The following is a 19800-nucleotide window of genomic DNA, read 5'->3' as shown; positions in this document are numbered from 1 at the left end:
AACTGATACTTTGGTACAGGTCCGAATCAGGATTCTGCTTTATGATCTTTGGAGGTCTCCACGTCTGCAGACTCGGACCCTGCATTTTCGCTTGGGCTGTCTTAACCCGACGACCTCTGGGTCTGCGACAGTGACAGGTGAACATGTAATCCTACGGGGCAGATGGTTCAGGGGAAGGATCTTTCTGCAGGATTCCTTGAACCATGGGAGGTAAGTCCACTTTGCTTTCTCCTAATACTGCCCCAGCTCCAAGACAGACCTTTACCGGTCTTTCCTTTAGATTTTTCCGTGCCCCTTCAAACTTTCGACTCCACACGGGCGATATCTCAGTCGCCAGGGGATCTCAGGGTAAAAGGCTGAAGCAGAGGTTCAGCATCCTCGGTCCAGTCTGATTTTAGGTCATCCTATAAACCCACTACAGGTCAGACTTTCCTACCACCTGGAGGGTCCCAGGGTAGGCGCAGGTCGGTGGTCCTGCGGGAAGAACTGAGAAGGCTTGGGCGGTTACAAACTAGATTTTGGAGTACAACCATCTCAGGAGTCCCTCGGCAGGGGTCGGCCGATTTACGATGACAAGAGAGTCATACTGCAGGCGGCGCTCCATATGCTTCTAACCGCAAAGGGTGTTGATCCCTGTTTTTCACATATCATTTGAATCGGGACAGTTCTCAGGCCTTTGTTTTCTTCTCACGTTCCGAAGCCAGTTGGCTCGGCCAGGCCTATTCTGGCCTTAGAATCCTTTCAGTCTGTGATTGCTAGTTTGAACAAGAAAGGGAGTTTTACGCGTCCCTTGTCTTCAGAGATGCCTGTTTACTCATTTCCGCTGGACGGGCTTTTCTCAGATTCGCATTACAGGATTCTCATTTTCACTGTCAGTCCTTTCCTTTCGGTCTCTCTTCCGCTCCCACAGAGTTCAGGAAGATCACAGAATAACTCTTTTTCAAGGGCAGTAGGTGACGTTGGTTCCCTAATGGGACAATCTACTGCTACTTTCCCACTCTGTACATTAGGTGGCTTCTGAATATCCGGAGGATCCAGGAGCTTCTGGTTCAACACAGATCCAATTTATGCTCCTCGTAGACGTTTCTCAACACGGTCCGTCAGAGGATTTTTTTTTCCTTCCTCGGCACCAGGTACTCTATTCTTTCTGTCAAGTTGCGACGCAATGAGTGGTCGCCTACATTCCTCTCTGAGCGGGGGACAACATTCCTCTCTGAGCGGGGGACAACAATCTTCTTTCCAAAAAGGTCAAGCCACCAGGTCAGACTCCCGGGTGAGGAAACATTCCCCGGAGTTTTGTCAGCTGGTCCGCTGTGGGCGGAGATTTCGGATCGACCTCAGGGCGTTCTGACTGACTCTTAACCCTTTACTACTCTCGGACGTGAGCTCGGGCGGCAGTAGCCGAGGAGGCCCTCAGGGCTCCGGGGAGTTTTCTGGTTATTCTATCCTGCCTCCCTTTTTGATTTCTACCTCATGTTCGGTAACACAGGAGGGGATTATGTGTGCTAGCCCTCTCGGTGGCTCTGGTTGGACCACGCATGACTTGAAGATACAGATACACCTGTTGTCAGTAGAGGAGCCTTGGCTCCTACCTCGACTGGACTGTCTACTTCAACAGGGTCCTTTTTCTTTGTTCAATCTTACACTGGTCTCGTTTAACCGTGTGACTGTTCTCGAGACCTCAGAAGGGAGGAGTTCCCTAGTTCGGTTAGGCCTACTGGGCCTCGATTTCAGAAGTCTGTTATCTCTTCTCGCTTTTGCCACTTTTGGAAAACTGTATGGGACATAATAAGCATAAAAGGGGTTTTCCCCTTTTTTCAGTTACCATTCAGCCGTCATCTTTGGTTTCTCTGGGAGGTCTTGCTCAGCTGCGCTTCAAACCACACTGACCTGAATTTTAGGTATCTGCCTTTTTCGGTTTTCTTCCAAAAGAGATTAGCCTAGCGGCCGTCAGTTCGGCCTCTTTTTCAGGGAGTACTCTATTGGCAACTCCCCCGGCTGAGCTTCGGTCTCGGCGGTCGTTTCTTCCAGAGGGAATGTCCATTTTTCAGATAAATCTGACACTAGTGTTTTTTGGTCCTCTATGAATGTTGTCAGGGCTCACCGACTCTCTACAGAGGTCTTCGGCTATTCGACGAAGTGTTTTTCTTCTTTGTGCTGTACGATGCTCCCGTGCTAAATAGCCGGGGTCCCAGCATACGCTGGGACGTTGGATACATCTGACCATCAGACAGTCTTCTTGGCGGTTGCTAGGAAGCCTCCGTTTTCCATTTCAGCGCACTTTATGCGCGTTGTAAGACCTTCGGGGGCGGCTGCCCGTGGGGTCTCCATAAATGGTTTGTCGGGCGGCTACTTGGTCGGACCGACATTCGTTTTGTCAAATTCTACAAGTTTGACAATTTTGCGGCCTCTGCATCACAGTTTGGCCGAGCAGTTTTTACAGGACTCTCAGCGCTCTCCCACCCGTTTTTGGGAGCTCTGGGACGTCCCCATTGTAACTACGCTCCAGTGGCCCCTAGTGGATGAAGGAGAAATCAGGATTTTGGTACTTACCGATAAATCCCTTTCTCCGATTCCACAGGGGCCACTGGACGCCCGCCCAGCGCTGTTCCTCCTTGTTTTTTGCTTAAAGGTTTGCAGATCAATATATGACTGCTTGTTGAGTACAAGCTAGCCTGGTTTTTGTCAGGTTCTGTTCCAGGTTTAGTTTGGTTTATCCTGGTTTACAGGGCGTCATTAACCTCCTCTACCTTAAGGTTTGTTTATTCCATCTCTCATCGGGCACAGTTTTACGTAGACTGGCTTGGAGGGGAGATAGTAGGGGAGGAGCTAGCCACAGTGTGAGAATTTTAAAGTGCCAGCTCCTAATTACTGCCTACTATTTCCCCATTGTAACTACGCTCCAGTGGCCCCTGTGGAATCGGAGAAAGGGATTTATCGGTAAGTACCAAAATCCTGATGTCCCTGACACGAGGGTACACATGTATAGGGTAAAGAAACCTGAGGTAACCTTTCCCCCATCTCATGAACGAGTTATTGAAAAAGCTTGGGAATCTCCAGACAAGAAACTGCAGATTCCCAAAAGGATTCTTAGGGTGTATCCTTTCCCGACTAAGGACAGGATACGGTGAGAATCTTCCCCAAGGGGAGAAAAAAGCTTATCCAAAAGAGTAAAGCTGCCATCCCAAGATATGGCTACCCTCAGGGATCCTGCTGATCGCAAACAGCAGGCTACCTTAAAGTCCATTTACACACATTCTAGTACCTTACTCAGACCGGCAATAGTGTCGGCTGGAGTTTGTAGCGCTGTAGCAACGTGGATAGGTACCTTATCGACGGAAATTGTTACCCTGGATAAGGGTACCATTTTATTGACCTGGGGTCATATTAACGATGCTGTCTTATATATGAGAGATGCTCAAAGAGACCTTGGCCTACTGGGTTCTAGATTCAACGCTATGTCGATTTCTGCTAGACGAGTCCTATGGACCCGGCAATTGACAGGTGATGCCGACTCAAAGAGGCATATGGAGGTTTTACCTTACAAGGGTGAGGAATTGTTTGGGGAAGGTCTCTCGGACCTGGTCTCCACAGCTACAGCTGGTAAATCAAAATTTTTGCCCTATATTCCCTCACAGCCTAAGAAAGCACCACATTAACAAATGCAGTCCTTTCGGTCACAAGAAACAAGAGAGTACGAGGTGCGTTCTTTCTTGCCAGAGGTAAGGGCAGAGGGAAAAAGCTGCACAACACAGCTAGTTCCCAGGAACAGAAGTCCTCCCCGGCCTCTACAAAATCCACCGCATGACGCTGGGGCTCCGCTAAGGGAGTTCGCCCCAGTGGGGGCACGTCTTCGAATTTTCAGCCACATCTGGGTTCACTCACAGGTGGATCCCTGGGCAATAGAAATTGTTTCTCAGGGTTACAAGCTGGAATTCGAAGAGGTGCCTCCTCGCCGGTTTTTCAAATCGGCCCTGCTGACTTCTTCCCCAGAAAGGGAGATAATGGTAAATGCAATTCACAAATTGTATCTTCAACAGTTGGTGGTCAAGGTTCCCCTACTTCAACAAGGGAGGGGATATTACTCAACCCTGTTTGTAGTCCCGAAACCGGTCGGTTCGGTAAGACCCATTTTAAATTTAAAATCCCTGAACCTATACTTGAAAAGGTTCAAGTTCAAGATGGAATCGCTCAGGGCGGTCATCGCCAGCCTGGAAGGGGGGGGGATTTTATGGTATCTCTGGACATAAAGGATGCGTACCTTCATGTTCCCATATATCCACCTCATCAGGCATACCTGAGATTTGCGGTACAGGATTGTCATTACCAATTTCAGATGTTGCCGTTTGGGCTTTCCACGGCCCGAGAATTTTCACCAAGGTAATGGCGGAAATGATGGTGCTCCTGCGCAAGCAGGGTGTCACAATTATCCCGTACTTGGACGATCTCATAAAAGCGAGATCACGAGAGCAGTTACTGAACAGCGTGTCACTTTCACTGAAGGTGTTACAGCAACACGGCTGGATTCTCAATATCCCGAAGTCGCAGCTGGTTCCTACGACTCGTCTGATCTTCTTGGGCATGATTCTGAATACAGACCAGAAAAGGGTTTATCTTCCAACGGAAAAGGCTCAAGAACTCATGATTCTGGTCAGGAACCTATTGAAACCAAAACAGGTGTCAGTGCATCACTGCACTCGAGTCCTGGGAAAGATGGTGGCATCTTACGAGGCCATTCAGTTCGGCAGGTTTCATGCGAGGACCTTCCAATGGGACCTACTGGACAAGTGGTCCGGGTCACATCTACAGATTCATCAGATGATCACCCTGTCACCCAGGGCCAGGGTATCCCTCCTGTGGTGGCTGCAGAGTGCTCACCTTCTAGAGGGCCGCAGGTTCGGCATTCAGGACTGGGTTCTGGTGACCACGGACGCGAGCCTCCGAGGTTGGGGAGCAGTCACACAAGGAAGAAACTTCCAGGGTCTTTGGTCAAGTCAAGAGACTTGTCTTCACATCAACGTCCTGGAGCTGAGGGCCATATACAACGCCCTTCGTCAAGCGGAGATCTTGCTTCGCGACTTACCAGTTCTGATCCAGTCAGACAACATCACTGCAGTGGCTCATGTAAACCGCCGGTGCGGCACAAGGAGCAGAATGGCAATGGCGGAAGCCACCAGGATTCTTCGCTGGGCGGAAAATCATGTAAGCGCACTGTCAGCAGTGTTCATTCCGGGAGTGGAAAACTGGGAAGCAGATTTCCTCAGCAGACACGACCTGCATCCAGGAGAGTGGCGACTTCATCAGGAAGTCTTCGCACAGATTGCAAGTCAGTAGGGACTGCCCAGATAGACATGATGGCGTCCCGCCTCAACAAAAAGCTGTAGAGGTATTGCTCCAGGTCAACAGACCCTCAGGCGGTAGCTGGGGACGCCCTAGTGACACCGTGGGTGTTCCAGTCGGTCTATGTGTTTCCTCCTCTTCCTCTCATCCCAAAGGTGTTGAGAATAATAAGAAAAAGAGGAGTACAGACAATTCTCATTGTTCCAGATTGGACACGAAGGTATCCGCATCTGCAGGAGATGCTCACAGAAGATCCGTGGCCTCTTCCTCTAAGACAGGACCTGTTGCAACAGGGGCCCTGTCTGTTCCAAGACTTACCGCGGCTGCGTTTGACGGCATGGCGGTTGAACGCCGGATCCTAGCGGAAAAGGGCATTCCGGATGAGGTCATTCCTACTCTGATAAAGGCTAGGAAGGACGTGACCGCTAAACATTATCACCGTATATGGCGAAAATATGTTTCTTGGTGTTAGGCCAGGAATGCTCCTAAGGAAGAATTCCATCTGGGCCGTTTCCTTCACTTCCTACAAACTGGAGTGAATTTGGGCCTAAAATTAGGCTCCATTAAGGTTCAGATTTCGGCCTTATTCATTTTCTTTCAAAAAGAATTGGCTTCTCTCCCAGAAGTACAGACTTTTGTGAAGGTAGTGCTGCATATTCAGCATCCTTTTGTACCTCCGGTGGCGCCTTGGGACCTTAACGTGGTGTTGAGTTTCCTTAAGTCGCACTGGTTTGAACCACTTAAAACAGTGGAGTTAAAATATCTCACTTGGAAAGTGGTCATGTTGTTAGCCTTGGCTTCGGCTAGGCGATTGTCGGAATTGGCGGCTTTGTCTCATAAAAGCCCCTATCTAGTTTTCCATATGGATAGAGCGGAATTGCGGACCCGTCCTCAATATTTGCCTAAGGTGGTGTCGTCTTTTCATATGAACCAACCTATTGTGGTGCCTGTGGGTACACGAGACTTGGAGAATTCCGAGTCCCTTGATGTGGTCAGGGCTTAGAAAATTTACGTGGCCAGAACGGCTAGAGTCAGAAAAACAGAAGCACTGTTTGTCCTGTATGCAGCCAACAAGGTTGGCGCTCCTGCTTCAAAGCAGACTATTGCTCGCTGGATCTGTAACACGATTCAGCAGGCACATGCGATGGCTGGATTGCCGTTACCAAAATCGGTCAAGGCCCATTCCACTAGGAAGGTGGGCTCGTCTTGGGCGGCTGCCCGAGGGGTCTCGGCATTACAGCTGTGCCGAGCTGCTACTTGGTCGGGTTCAAACACATTTGCAAAGTTCTATAAGTTTGATAACCTGGCTGAGGAGGACCTCCACCAATCGGTGCTGCAGAGTCATCCGCACTCTCCCGCCCGTTTGGGAGCTTTGGTATAATCCCCATGGTCCTTACGGAGTCCCCAGCATCCTCTAGGACGTAAGAGAAAATAAGATTTTAAACCTACCGGTAAATCTTTTTCTCGTAGTCCGTAGAGGATGCTGGGCGCCCGTCCCAAGTGCGGACTACTTCTGCAAGACTTGTATATAGTTTTGCTTACATAAGGGTTATGTTTATAGTTTTCATCGGTCTCCGACTGATGCTATGTTGTTTTTTCATACTGTTAACTGGTTAGTTTATACACAAGTTATACGGTGTGAATGGTGTGGGCTGGTATGAATCTTGCCCTTGGTTTAACAAAAATCCTTTCCTCATACTGTCCGTCTCCTCTGGGCACAGTTTCTTTAACTGAGGTCTGCAGGAGGGGCATAGAGGGAGGAGCCAGTGCACACCCATACCTAAAGTCTTTCTTAAAGTGCCCATGTCTCTTGCGGAGCCCGTCTATCCCCATGGTCCTTACGGAGTCCCCAGCATCCTCTACGGACTACGAGAAAAAGATTTACCGGTAGGTTTAAAATCGTATTTTCTCTTACGTCCTAGAGGATGCTGGGGACTCCGTAAGGACCATGGGGTATAGATGGGCTCCGCAGGAGACAGGGGCACTATAAAGAACTTTAGATGGGTGTGCACGGGCTCCTCCCTCTATGCCCCTCCTCCAGACCTCAGTTAGATCCTGTGCCCAGAGGAGACTGGGTGCATTACAGGGGAGCTCTCCTGAGTTTCTCTGAAAAAGAATTTTGTTAGGTTTTTTATTTTCAGGGAGTCCTCCTGGAAACAGCCTCCCTGCATCGTGGGACTGAGGAGAGAGAAGCAGCCTACTTAAATGCTAGGCTCTGCTTCTTAGGCTACTGGACACCATTAGCTCCAGATGGTCGGAACACAGGTCTCACCCTCGCCGTTCGTCCCGGAGCAGCGCCGCCGTCCTCCTCACAGAGCCGGAAGATAGAAGCCGGGTGCTCCCACACACAACACACACTGCAGGCACTGATGGGTGCAAGGGCGCAGGGGGGGCGCCCTGGGCAGCAATAATAAACCTCTAGGACTGTCTAATATAGTTATATAGGCTGCAGAGGCAGTAGATTATACAATCTCCCGCCAGTATTTAAAATTGAGCGGGACTGAAGCCTGCCGCTGAGGGGGCGGAGCTCGATCCCACAGCACTAACCAGCGCCATTTTCTCCACAGCACACTGCAGAGAAGCTGGCTCCCCGGACTCTCCCCTGCTGAACACGGTGACAGAGGGCAAAAAGAGGGGGGGAGGCACTTATAATTGGCGCAGTGAGGGTATATTGATATATATAAAAGCGCTGTTTATATGGGAGTTTGATTTCCAGGGTCAGTTGGCGCTGGGTGTGTGCTGGCATACTGTCTCTGTCTCTCCAAGGGGCCTTATTGGGGAACTGTCTCCATATACATATATCCCTGTGTGGGTGTCGGTACGCGTGTGTCGGCATGTCTGAAGCGGAAGGCTCATCTAAGGAGGAGGTGGAGCAGATTGTGGTGTCTCCGTCGGCAACGCCGACACCTGATTGGTTGGATATGTGGAATGTTTTAACTGCAAACGTGACTTTATTACATAAGAGATTGGACAAAGAGTCCAGGGATAATACAGGGAGTCAATCAATGGCTTTGACGGTGTCACAGGGCCCTTCAGGGTCTCAAAAACGTCCCCTATCCCAAATAGCAGACACTGATACCGACACGGATTCTGACTCCAGTGTCAACTACGATGAGGCAAGGTTACACCCAAGGGTGTCCAAAAGTATTCATTATATGATTATTGCAATAAAAGATGTTTTGCATATCACAGATGACCCCTCTGTCCCTGACACGAGGGTACACATGTTTAAGGAAAAGAAACCTGAGGTAACGTTTCCCCCATCTCATGAGCTGAACGCACTATTTGAAAAGGCTTGGGAAACTCCAGACAAACTGCAGATTCCCAAGAGAATTCTTATGGCATACCCTTTCCCTGCACAGGACAGGGTACGGTGGGAATCCTCGCCCAAGGTGGACAAAGCTTTAACGCGCTTATCCAAGAAGGTGGCGCTACCGTCTCCAGACACGACAGCCCTCAAGAATCCTGCTGATCGCAGACAGGAAGCGACTTTAAAATCAATTTATACACATACGGGTGCTTTGCTCAGACCGGCAATAGCATCGGCTTGGGTTTGTAGTGCGGTAGCAGCTTGGACAGATACCTTGTCAGCTGATATTGATACCCTGGATAGGGATACCATTTTATTGACCTTAGGTCACATCAAAGACGCAGTCTTATATATGAGAGACGCTCAGAGAGACGTTGGGCTACTAGGTTCAAGGGCCAACGCCATGGCGATTTCGGCTAGGCGAGCACTGTGGACCCGCCAATGGACGTGTGATGCCGACTCAAAGAGGCATATGGAAGTTTTGCCTTACAAAGGTGAGGTTTTATTTGGGGAAGGTCTCGCGGACCTGGTTTCCACAGCTACCGCGGGTAAATCTACTTTTCTCTGACGTCCTAAGTGGATGCTGGGACTCCGTAAGGACCATGGGGATTAGCGGCTCCACAGGAAACTGGGCACAACTAAAGAAAGCTTTAGGACTACCTGGTGTGCACTGGCTCCTCCCACTAAGACCCTCCTCCAGACCTCAGTTAGATTCTTGTGCCCGGCTGAGCTGGATGCACACTAGGGGCTCTCCTGAGCTCCTAGAAAGAAAGTATATTTTAGGTTTTTTATTTTACAGTGAGATCTGCTGGCAACAGACTCTCACTGCAGCGAGGGACTAAGGGGAGAAGAAGCGAACCTACCTAACTGGTGGTAGCTTGGGCTTCTTAGGCTACTGGACACCATTAGCTCCAGAGGGATCGACCGCATGGAACCGGCCATTGATGTTCGGTCCCGGAGCCGCGCCGCCGGCCCCCTTATAGAGCCAGAAGCAAGAAGTGTTCCGGAAAATCGGCGGCAGAAGACTTCAGTCTTCATCAAGGTAGCGCACAGCACTGCAGCTGTGCGCCATTGCTCCTCATGCACACCTCACACTCCGGTCACTGATGGGTGCAGGGTGCTGGGGGGGGGCGCCCTGAGCAGCAATATAAACACCTTGCCTGGCAAAATCATCACAATATATAGCCCCAGAGGCTATATATGTGATAAATACCCCTGCCAGAATTCATAAAAAAGCGGGAGAAAAGTCCGCGAAAAAGGGGCGGAGCTATCTCCCTCAGCACACTGGCGCCATTTTCTCTTCACAGTGCAGCTGGAAGACAGCTCCCCAGGCTCTCCCCTGTAGTTTTCAGGCTCAAAGGGTTAAAAAGAGAGGGGGGACACTAAATTTAGGCGCAATATTGTTTATACAAGCAGCTATTGGGGGAAAAATCACTCAGTTATAGTGTTAATCCCTGCATTATATAGCGCTCTGGTGTGTGCTGGCATACTCTCTCTCTGTCTCCCCAAAGGACTTTGTGGGGTCCTGTCTTCAGTCAGAGCATTCCCTGTGTGTGTGCTGTGTGTCGGTACGGCTGTGTCGACATGTGGGATGAGGAAGGTTACGTGGAGGTGGAGCAGAGGCCGATAAATGGGATGTCGCCCCCTGTGGGGCCGACACCAGAGTGGATGGATAGGTGGAAGGTATTAACCGACAATGTCAACTCCTTACATAGAAGGCTGGATGACGTAAAACAGCTGTGGGACAGCCGGCTTCTCAGCCCGCGCCTGCCCAGGCGTCTCAAAGGCCATCAGGGGCTCAAAAAAGCGCCCGTTACCTCAGATGGCAGACACAGATGTCGACACGGAGTCTGACTCCAGTGTCGACGAGGTTGAGACATATACACAATCCACTAGGAACATCCGTTACATGATCTCGGCAATGAAAAATGTGTTACGCATTTCTGACATGAACCCAAGTACCACATAAAAGGGGTTTTATTTTTGGGGAGAAAAAGCAGCCAGTGTTTTGTTCCCCCATCAGATGAATGAAGTGTGTAAAGTAGCGTGGGTTCCCCCGATAAGAAACTGGTAATTTCTAAAAAGTTACTGATGGCGTACCCTTTCCCGCCAGAGGATAGGTCACGTTGGGAGATATCCCTTAGGGTGGATAAGGCGCTCACACGTTTGTCAAAAAAGGTGGCACTGCCGTCTTAGGATACGGCCACCTTGAAGGAGCCTGCTGATAAAAAGCAGGAGGCTATCCTGAAGTCTGTATATACACACTCAGGTTATATACTGAGACCTGCAATTGCCTCAGCATAAATAGTGCTGCTGCAGCGTGGTCTGATACCCAGTCAGATAATATTAATACTCCAAGACAGGGATAATAGTTTGCTAACATAGAGCATATTAAAGACGTCGTCTTAGATATAAGGGATGCACAGAGGGATATTTGCCGGCTGGCATCCAGAATTAATGCAATGTCCATTCTGCCAGGAGGGTATTAGAAACCCGGCAGTGGACAGGTGATGCTGCCTATAAAAGGCACATGGAGATTCTGCCTTATAAGGGTGAGGAATTGTTTGGGGATGGTCTCTGGGACCTCGTATCCACAGCAACAGCTGGGAAGAAATTTTTTTACCTCAGGTTTCCTCACAGTCTAAGAAAGCACTGTATTTTCAGGTACAGTCCTTTCGGCTTCAGAAAAGCAAGCGGGTCAAAGGCGCTTCCTTTCTGCACAGAGACAAGGGAAGAAGGAAAAAGCTGCACCAGCAGCCAGTTCCCAGGATCAAAAATCTTCCCCCGCTTCCTCTGAGTCCACCGCATAACGTTGGGGCTCCACAGGTGGAGACGGGTGCGGTAGGGGCGCGTCTCGGGAACTTCAGGGACCAGTGGGCTTGCCCACAGGTGGATCCCTAGGTTCTGCAAATAGTATCACAGGGATACAGGCTGGAGTTCGAGGCGACTCCCCCTCGCCGTTACCTCACATCAGCCTTGCCTGCTGCCCTCGGAGAAAGGTAGTACTGGCGGCAATTCACAAGCTGTACTTCCAGCAGGTGAAATCAAGGTACCCCTCCTTCAACAAGGCCGGGGTTACTATTCCAAAATGTTGTGGTACCGAAACCAGACGGTTCGGTGAGACCCATTCTAAAATTGAAAGCCTTGAACACTTATATACGAAGGTTCAAGTTCAAAATGGAATCGCTCAGGGCGATTATTGCAAGCCTGGAGAATTTCATGGTATCACTGGACATCAAGGATGCTTACCTGCATGTCCCTATTTACCCTCTTCACCAGGAGTACCTCAAAATTGTGGTACAGAATTGTCATTACCAATTCCAGACGTTACCGTTGGTCTGTCCCCGGCACCGAGGTATTTACCAAGGTAATGGCCGAAATAATTATCCCGTACTTGGACGATCTCCTTATAAAGGCGAGGTCCAGGGAGCAGTTGTTCGGCGGAGTAGCACTATCTCGGGAAGTGCTACAACAGCACGGCTGGATTCTGAATATTCCAAAGTCGCAGCTGGTTCCTACGACGCGTCTACTGTTCCTGGGTATGGTTCTGGACACAGAACAGGATAAAAAGGGTTTCTCCCGGAGGAGAAGTCCAAGGAGTTGTCGTCTCTAGACAGAGACCTCCTAATACGTATACAGGTGTCGGTGCATCAATGCACGCGAGCCCTGGGAAGGATGGTAGCTTCTTACGAAGAAATTCCATTCGCCAGGTCCCATGCAAGGATTTTCCAGTGGGATCTGTTGGACAAGTGGTCCGGGTCGCATCTTCAGATGCATTGGCGGATAACCCTGTCTCCAAGGGCCAGGGTGTCGCTGTTGTGGTGGCTGCAGAGTGCTCATCTTCTAGGGGGCCGCAGATTCGGCATACAGGACTGGGTCCTGGTGACCACGGATGCCAGCCTTCGAGGCTGGGGGGCAGTCACACAGGGAAGAAACTTCCAAGGCTATGGAAAAGTCAGGAGACTTCCCTACACATAAATATTCTGGAACTAAGGGCCATTTACAATGCCCTACGTCAGGCTAGACCCCTGCTTCAACACCGGCCGGTGCTGATCCAGTCAGACAACATCACGGCGGTCGCTCATGTAAACCGACAGGGCGGCACAAGAAGCAGGATGGCGATGGCAGAAGCCACAAGGATTCTCCGATGGGCGGAAAATCATGTGTTAGCACTGTCAGCAGTGTTTATTCCCGGAGTGGACAACTGAGAAGCAGACTTTCTCAGAAGACACGACCTCCACCCGGGAGAGTGGGGACTTCATCCAGAAGTTTTCCAAATGATTGTACACCGTTGGGAAAGGCCACAGGTGGACATGATGGCGTCCCGCCTCAACAAAAAGCTACAAAGATATTGCGCCAGGTCAAGGGACCCTCAGGCAATAGCTGTGGACGCTCTGGTAACACCGTGGGTGTACCAGTCGGTGTATGTGTTCCCTTCTCTGCCTTTCTTACCCAGGGTAATGAGAATAATAAGAAGGAGAGGAGTAAGAACTATACTCATTGTTCCGGGTTGGCCAAGAAGGGCTTGGTAACCAGAAATCCAAGAAATTATCTCAGAGGACCCATGGCCTCTGCCGCTCAGACAGGACCTGCTGCAGCAGGGGGCCTGTCTGTTCCAAGACGTACCGCGGCTGCGTTTGACGGCATGGCGGTTGAACGCCGGATCCTGAAGGAAAAGGGCATTCCGGAGGAAGTTATCCCTACGCTATTTAAAGCTAGGAAAGAAGTGAACGCAAACCATTATCACCGCATATGGTGGAAATATGTTGCGTGCTGTGAGGCCAGGAAGGCCCCAAAGGAGAAATTTCAGCTAGGTCGATTTCTGCACTTCCTACAGTCAGAGGTGACTATGGGCCTAAAATTGGGTTCCATGAAGGTCCAGATTTCGGCTCTATCGATTTTCTTCCAAAATAGAACTGGCTTCACTGCCTGAAGTTCGGACTTTTGTTAAGGGAGTGCTGAGGGTCAGCCCCCGTTTGTGCCTCAAGTGGCACCGTGGGATCTCAACGTGGTGTTGGATTTCCTGAAGTCGCATTGGGTTGAGCCACTTAAATCCGTGGAGCTACAATACCTCACGTGGAAAGTGGTCATGCTGTGGGCCGTGGCGTCGGCCAGGCGTGTATCAGAATTGGTGGCTTTGTCATACAAAAGCCCTTATCTGTATTTTATATGGATAAGGCGGAATTGAGGACTCGTTCCCAATTCCTTCCTAAGGTGGTATCAGTTTTTCATGTGAACCAACCTATTGTGGTGCCTGCGGCTACTTGGGACTTGGAGGATTCCAAGTTACTGGACGTAGTCAGGGCCCTGAAAAGTATATGTTTCCAGGACGGCTGGAGTCAGGAAAACTGACTCGCTATTTATCCTGTGTGCACCCAACAAGCTGGGTGCTCCTGCTTCTAAGCAGACTATTGCTCGCTGGATCTGTAGCACGATTCAACTTGCACATGCTGCGGCTGGACTGCCGCACCCTAAATCTGTAAAAGCCCATTCCACGAGGAAAGTGGGCTCTTCTTGGGCGGCTGCCCGAGGGGTCTCGGCTTTACAACTTTGCCGAGCTGTTACTTGGTCGGGTTCAAACATTTTTGCAACAGTCTACAAGTTTGATACCCTGGCTGAGGAGGACCTAGAGTTTGCTCATTCGGTGCTGCAGAGTCATCCGCACTCTCCCGCCCGTTTGGGAGCTTTGGTATAATCCCCATGGTCCTTACGGAGTCCCAGCATCCACTTAGGACGTCAGAGAAAATAAGATTTTACTCACCGGTAAATCTATTTCTCGTAGTCCGTAGTGGATGCTGGGCGCCCATCCCAAGTGCGGATTGTCTGCAATACTTGTTTATAGTTATTGCCTAACTAAAGGGTTATTGTTGAGCCATCTGTTGAGAGGCTCAGTTATATTTCATACTGTTAACTGGGTATAGTATCACGAGTTATACGGTGTGATTGGTGTGGCTGGTATGAGTCTTACCCGGGATTCAAAATCCTTCCTATTTGTGTCAGCTCTTCCGGGCACAGTATCCTAACTGAGGTCTGGAGGAGGGTCTTAGTGGGAGGAGCCAGTGCACACCAGGTAGTCCTAAAGCTTTCTTTAGTTGTGCCCAGTCTCCTGCGGAGCCGCTAATCCCCATGGTCCTTACGGAGTCCCAGCATCCACTACGGACTACAAGAAATAGATTTACCGGTGAGTAAAATCTTATTTTTTGCCTTATGTTCCCCCACAGCAAAAGAAAACACCACAGTATCAGATGCAGTCCTTTCGGTCGCACAAGTCCAGAAGAGGTCGAGGCTCTTCCTTCCTCGCCAGAGGTAAGGGTAGAGGGAAAAGAATGCCTGCTACGGCTAGTTCCCAGGAGCAGAAGTCCTCCACGGCTTCTACTAAATCCACCGCATGACGCTGGGGCTCCACTGAGGAAGTCCGCGTCGGTGGGGGCACATCTTCGACTCTTCAGCCACATCTGGGTTCAGTCGGACGTGGATCCTTGGGCGATGAAAATTGTATCCCAAGGCTACAAGCTGGAATTCGAAGACGTGCCTCCTCGCAGATTCAACAAATCGCCTTTACCAGCTTCTCCCCCAGAGAGGGAGATAGTTTTGGCTGCAATTCAAAAGCTGTGTCAACAGCAAGTGATTATCAAGGTTCCCCTAATACAACAGGGAAAAGGGTAGTATTCAACCCTGTTTGTGGTCCCGAAACCGAATGGCTCGGTCAGACCCATTCTAAATTTAAAATCCCTAAACCTGTACTTAAAAAGGTTCAAGTTCAAGATGGAATCGCTCAGGGCAGTTATCTCCAGCCTGGAAGGGGGGCATTTTATGGTGTCACTAGACATAAAGGATGCATACCTTCACGTCCCCATATATCCTCATCAGGCATACCTGAGATTCGCTGTACAGGACTGTCATTACCAGTTTCAGACGTTGTCGTTTGGGCTTTCCACGGCACCGAGGGTTTTCACCAAGGTAATGGCGGAAATGATGGTGCTCCTGCGCAGGCAAGTAGTCACAATTATCCCGTACTTGGACGATCTCCTGATAAAAGCGAGATCAAAGGAACAGTTGCAGAAGAGCGTGTCGCTCTCCCTGAGAGTGCTGCAGCAGCATGGTTGATTCCAACGACTCGACTATCTTTCTTAGGCATGATTCTGGATACAGAATAGAAGAGGGTTTTTCTCCCAAAGGAAAAAGCCCAGGAACTCCAGAACATGGTCAGAGACCTGCTAAAACCAAAAAGAGTGTCAGTCCATCAATGCACTCGAGTACTGGGGAAAATGGTGGCGACCTACGAGGCCATCCCCTTCGGCAGGTTTCATGCGAGGACTTTTCAGTGGGACCTTCTGGGCAAGTGGTCCGTGTCCCATCTTCAAATACATCAGAAAATAACCCTGTCCCCCAGGGCCAGGGTGTCTCCCCTGTGGTGGCTGCAGAGTGCTCACCTTCTAGAGGGTCGCAGGTTCGGCATTCAAGACTGGGTGTTGGTGACCACGGACGCGAGCCTCTCTGGATGGGGAGCAGTCACACAAGGGAGGAATTTTCAGGGACTATGGTCAAGCCAGGAGGCTTGTCTACACATCAACATACTGGAATTAAGGGCCATATACAACGGCCTACGACAAGCGGAGAATCTTCTTCGCGACCTACCGATTCTGATTCAATCAGACAACGTCACAGCCGTGGCTCATGTAAACCGCCAAGGCGGGACAAGGAGCAGAGTGGCAATGGTGGTAGCCACCAGGATTCATTCCGGGAGTGGACAACTGAGAAGCAGACTTCCTCAGCAGACACGATCTCCATCCAGGAGAGTGGGGACTACATCAAGAAGTTTTTGCAGAGTTAACAAGTCTTTGGGGACTTCCTCAAATAGACATGATGGCGTCACGCCTCAACAAGAAACTTCGGAGGTATTGTGCCAGGTCAAGGGACCCTCAGGCAGTAGCAGTGGACGCCCTGGTGACACCGTTGGTGTTTCAGTCGGTCTATGTGTTCCCTCCTCTTCCGCTCATCTCAAAAATATTGAGAATCATAAGACGAACAAGAGTGCAGACAATACACATTGTTCCAGATTGGCCTCGAAGGGCCTGGTATTCGAATCTTCAGGAAATGCTCACAGACGATCCGTGGCCTCTTCCTCTCAGAGAGGACCTGTTGCAACAGGGGCCCTGCGTGTTCCAAGACTTACCGCGGTTATGTTTGACGGCATGGCGGTCGAACGCCGAATCCTAGCTGGGAAAGGTATTCCGGAGGAGGTCATCCCTACTCTGATAAAGGCTAGGAAGGAGGTGACGGCGAAACATTATCACCGTATCTGGAGGAAGTATGTATCTTGGTGTGAACCTAGGAATTCTCCTACGGAAGATTTCCACTTGGGCCGTTTTCTCCACTTTCTACAGACAGGAGTGGATATGGGCCTAAAGTTAGGCTCCATTAAGGTACAGATTTCGGCCCTGTCTATATTCTTCCAGAAGGAATTGGCTTCTCTCCCAGAAGTCCAGACTTTTGTAAAGGGAGTGCTACACATCCAGCCTCCTTTTTTGTCCCCGCTTGCACCATGGGACCTTAACGTGGTGTTACAGTTCCTAAAATCTCACTGGGTTGAGACTCTTCAAACAGTTGAATTAAAATTTCTCACTTGGAAGGTGGTCATGTTGTTGGCCTTGGCATCTGCTAGGCGGGTGTCCGAATTGGCGGCTTTGTCTCATAAGAGCCCCTATCTCATTTTCCATGTGGATAGAGCCGAGTTGAGGACTCCTCAATTTTTGCCTAAGGTGGTGTCATCGTTTCATATGAACCAACCTATTGTGGTGCCTGTGGCTACGGGAGACTTGGAGGATTCCAAGTCCCTTAATGTAGTCAGGGCCTTAAAAATTTATGTAGCCAGGACGGCTCGGATTAGGAAAACAGAAGCACTGTTTATCCTGTATGCAGCCAACAAGGTTGGCGCTCCTGCTTCTAAGCAGACTATTGCTCGTTGGATCTGTAACACGATTCAGCAGGCTCATTCTTCGGCTGGATTGCCGTTACCAAATTTGGTAAAGGCCCATTCCACTAGGAAGGTGGGCTCTTCTTGGGCGGCTGCCTGAGGCGTCTCGGCTTTACAGCTTTGCCGAGCGGCTACTTGGTCGGGTTCAAACACTTTTGCAAAATTCTACAAGTTTGATACCCTGGCTGATGAGGACCTCATGTTTGCTCAATCGGTGCTGCAGAGTCATCCGCACTCTCTCGTCCGGTTTAGAGCTTTGGTATAATCCCCATGGTCCTTACGGAGTCCCCAGCATCCTCTAGGACGTAAGAGAAAATAAGATTTTAAACCTACCGGTAAATCTTTTTCTTCTAGTCCGTAGAGGATGCTGGGCGCCCGTCCCACTGCGACATATTGCTGCAAGACTTGTATATAGTTGTTGCTTACATAAGGGTTATGTTACAGTTAAGATCAGTTGTTGGCTGATACTGTTTTGTTCATACTGTTAACTGGTTGCGTATAGTCCAGGTTATACGGTGTGGATGGTGTGGGCTGGTATGAATCTTGCCCTTAGATTAACAAAAATCCTTTCCTCGTAGTGTCCGTCTCCTCTGGGCACAGTTTCTCTAACTGAGGTCTGGAGGAGGGGCATAGAGGGAGGAGCAAGTGCACACCGATCTAAAGTTCTTTATAGTGCCCATGTCTCCTGCGGAGCCCGTCTATACCCCATGGTCCTTACGGAGTCCCCAGCATCCTCTACGGACTAGGAGAAAAAGATTTACCGGCAGGTTTAAAATCTTATTTTCTTCCCATATACATGCATTGTTTCATAGTACAATAACTGAAGCGAGCAAGGATCCGTGAATTAGCTGTAGGGGGTCGTTGATCTGTGTTATGCATTGCTTGTGTGTGACGCTTCATTCTTTTCCTCTTTTGCAGCTCCAAACTGTCCTCACCACTGTAGGTGTCTCACAGATCTCTTCCAAATGCCTTTTTCAGCTCTGTGTTCACCTGGATGCCGTTTCACCAGACCTCAGTTATGCTCACGCCCAATCTTTGGCCAGCAGTCTCTTCCTTGATCGGGTAAATGGCAATACAGCACATCAAGGGAATGTCATTTTGTATTTCTCATTGGCTTACTGATCTGCAGTGACCTCCCTAAGCACCATACAAGCAGTTGTTTTCAGACAATCCTTCTTGAAAGAACATGATTGAGCACGTAATAGCGCCCTGCTAGGAACATCTTTCATTCCATTACCTTGTCTCACAATTGCTGGTATGGCAAAATACACGCTGGACTTTTTAAGAAGAACATAAAACCCTTAATTGGTCAGTTTTCAGTTATCTTAAAAAGGGTGGGGCTATTATTCCTGGCATAATCGAAATTGGATTCCATCACTGGACTTCATCGATTATAATATATCAAAATGTGCAAATCTTCTGTGGCTCCCTTTCTCTGCTAACATACTTTGCTTGTGGCTTGTTTTCTCCACATCCCCATGCTTGTTTGATTCTTGAGCAATGCCACGACTTGCCTTTCTGTGCACACTGCTGCATGATACACTACTGCTCCACTTGTCTCCACTTGACTTTGTTTATCATCCACACCTCATGGCTCAATTTCTTTCTTTTTCTTGTCTGCCCTACATTTGGCTCATTCTCTCCGCTCTCCCACTTTTTCCACTTATGCATTGCCAACATTCAGACTGCGTGCTCTTCAACCAGTCTCTTGACTCCATTTACATACCCATGGTTTGCTATTCCACAAACAGTGTCTCGGTGAATGTTTCATGTTATCGCAATAACAGTTTACATTGTGTGCCATATATTCTCTTCTACCACAATTTAGTAGGACTTGGATGGTGACAGGTGATAAAGTGGACAGAGATAAAGTACCAGCCAATCAGCTCATAACTGCCATGTCACGGGCTGTGTTTGAAAAATGACAGGAGCTGATTGGCTGGTACTTTATCTCCGTCTACTTTATCTGCATCCAAGGCTTAGTAAATAGACCCCATAGTGTAATGACTTAGTAATTTTCACTGTTGTGTTTGAAACAGGTTCTCTCACTCGCGTCACCTGCTTCTCGATCTCTTACTGCGGCACTTGCTGTGTTTTCCAACAAGTATGCACGGCCAGCATGCAACACTCTAATTGGTCCAGTACTGGTTCAAGCAAAAACAGGTAATCCAAA

General features: G+C 49.4%; 1 protein-coding gene across 6 annotated transcripts in view; it reads left to right on the top strand.

Moving 5' to 3' along the window:
• The window catches only part of FANCE (FA complementation group E), a 222615-nt gene that overhangs the window by 78340 nt on the left and 124475 nt on the right, over window positions 1–19800 (top strand). For 4 of the 6 annotated variants that reach the window (XM_063954876.1, XM_063954875.1, XM_063954883.1 and 1 more), the window contains 2 exons: window positions 18546–18689; window positions 19667–19790. In XM_063954876.1, coding sequence (XP_063810946.1) covers window positions 18546–18689; window positions 19667–19790 — 268 coding nt within the window. The remainder of the gene's footprint in view (window positions 1–18545; window positions 18690–19666; window positions 19791–19800) is intronic. The other 2 variants (XM_063954885.1, XM_063954877.1) reach the window with 1 other exon arrangement.

This window comes from Pseudophryne corroboree, chromosome 2, assembly GCF_028390025.1.
Source record: "Pseudophryne corroboree isolate aPseCor3 chromosome 2, aPseCor3.hap2, whole genome shotgun sequence".
NCBI classification, from domain to species: Eukaryota; Metazoa; Chordata; class Amphibia; order Anura; family Myobatrachidae; genus Pseudophryne; species Pseudophryne corroboree.
Note: the sequence above shows the minus strand (reverse complement) of the source record. Positions and strands in the feature narration are given on the sequence as shown.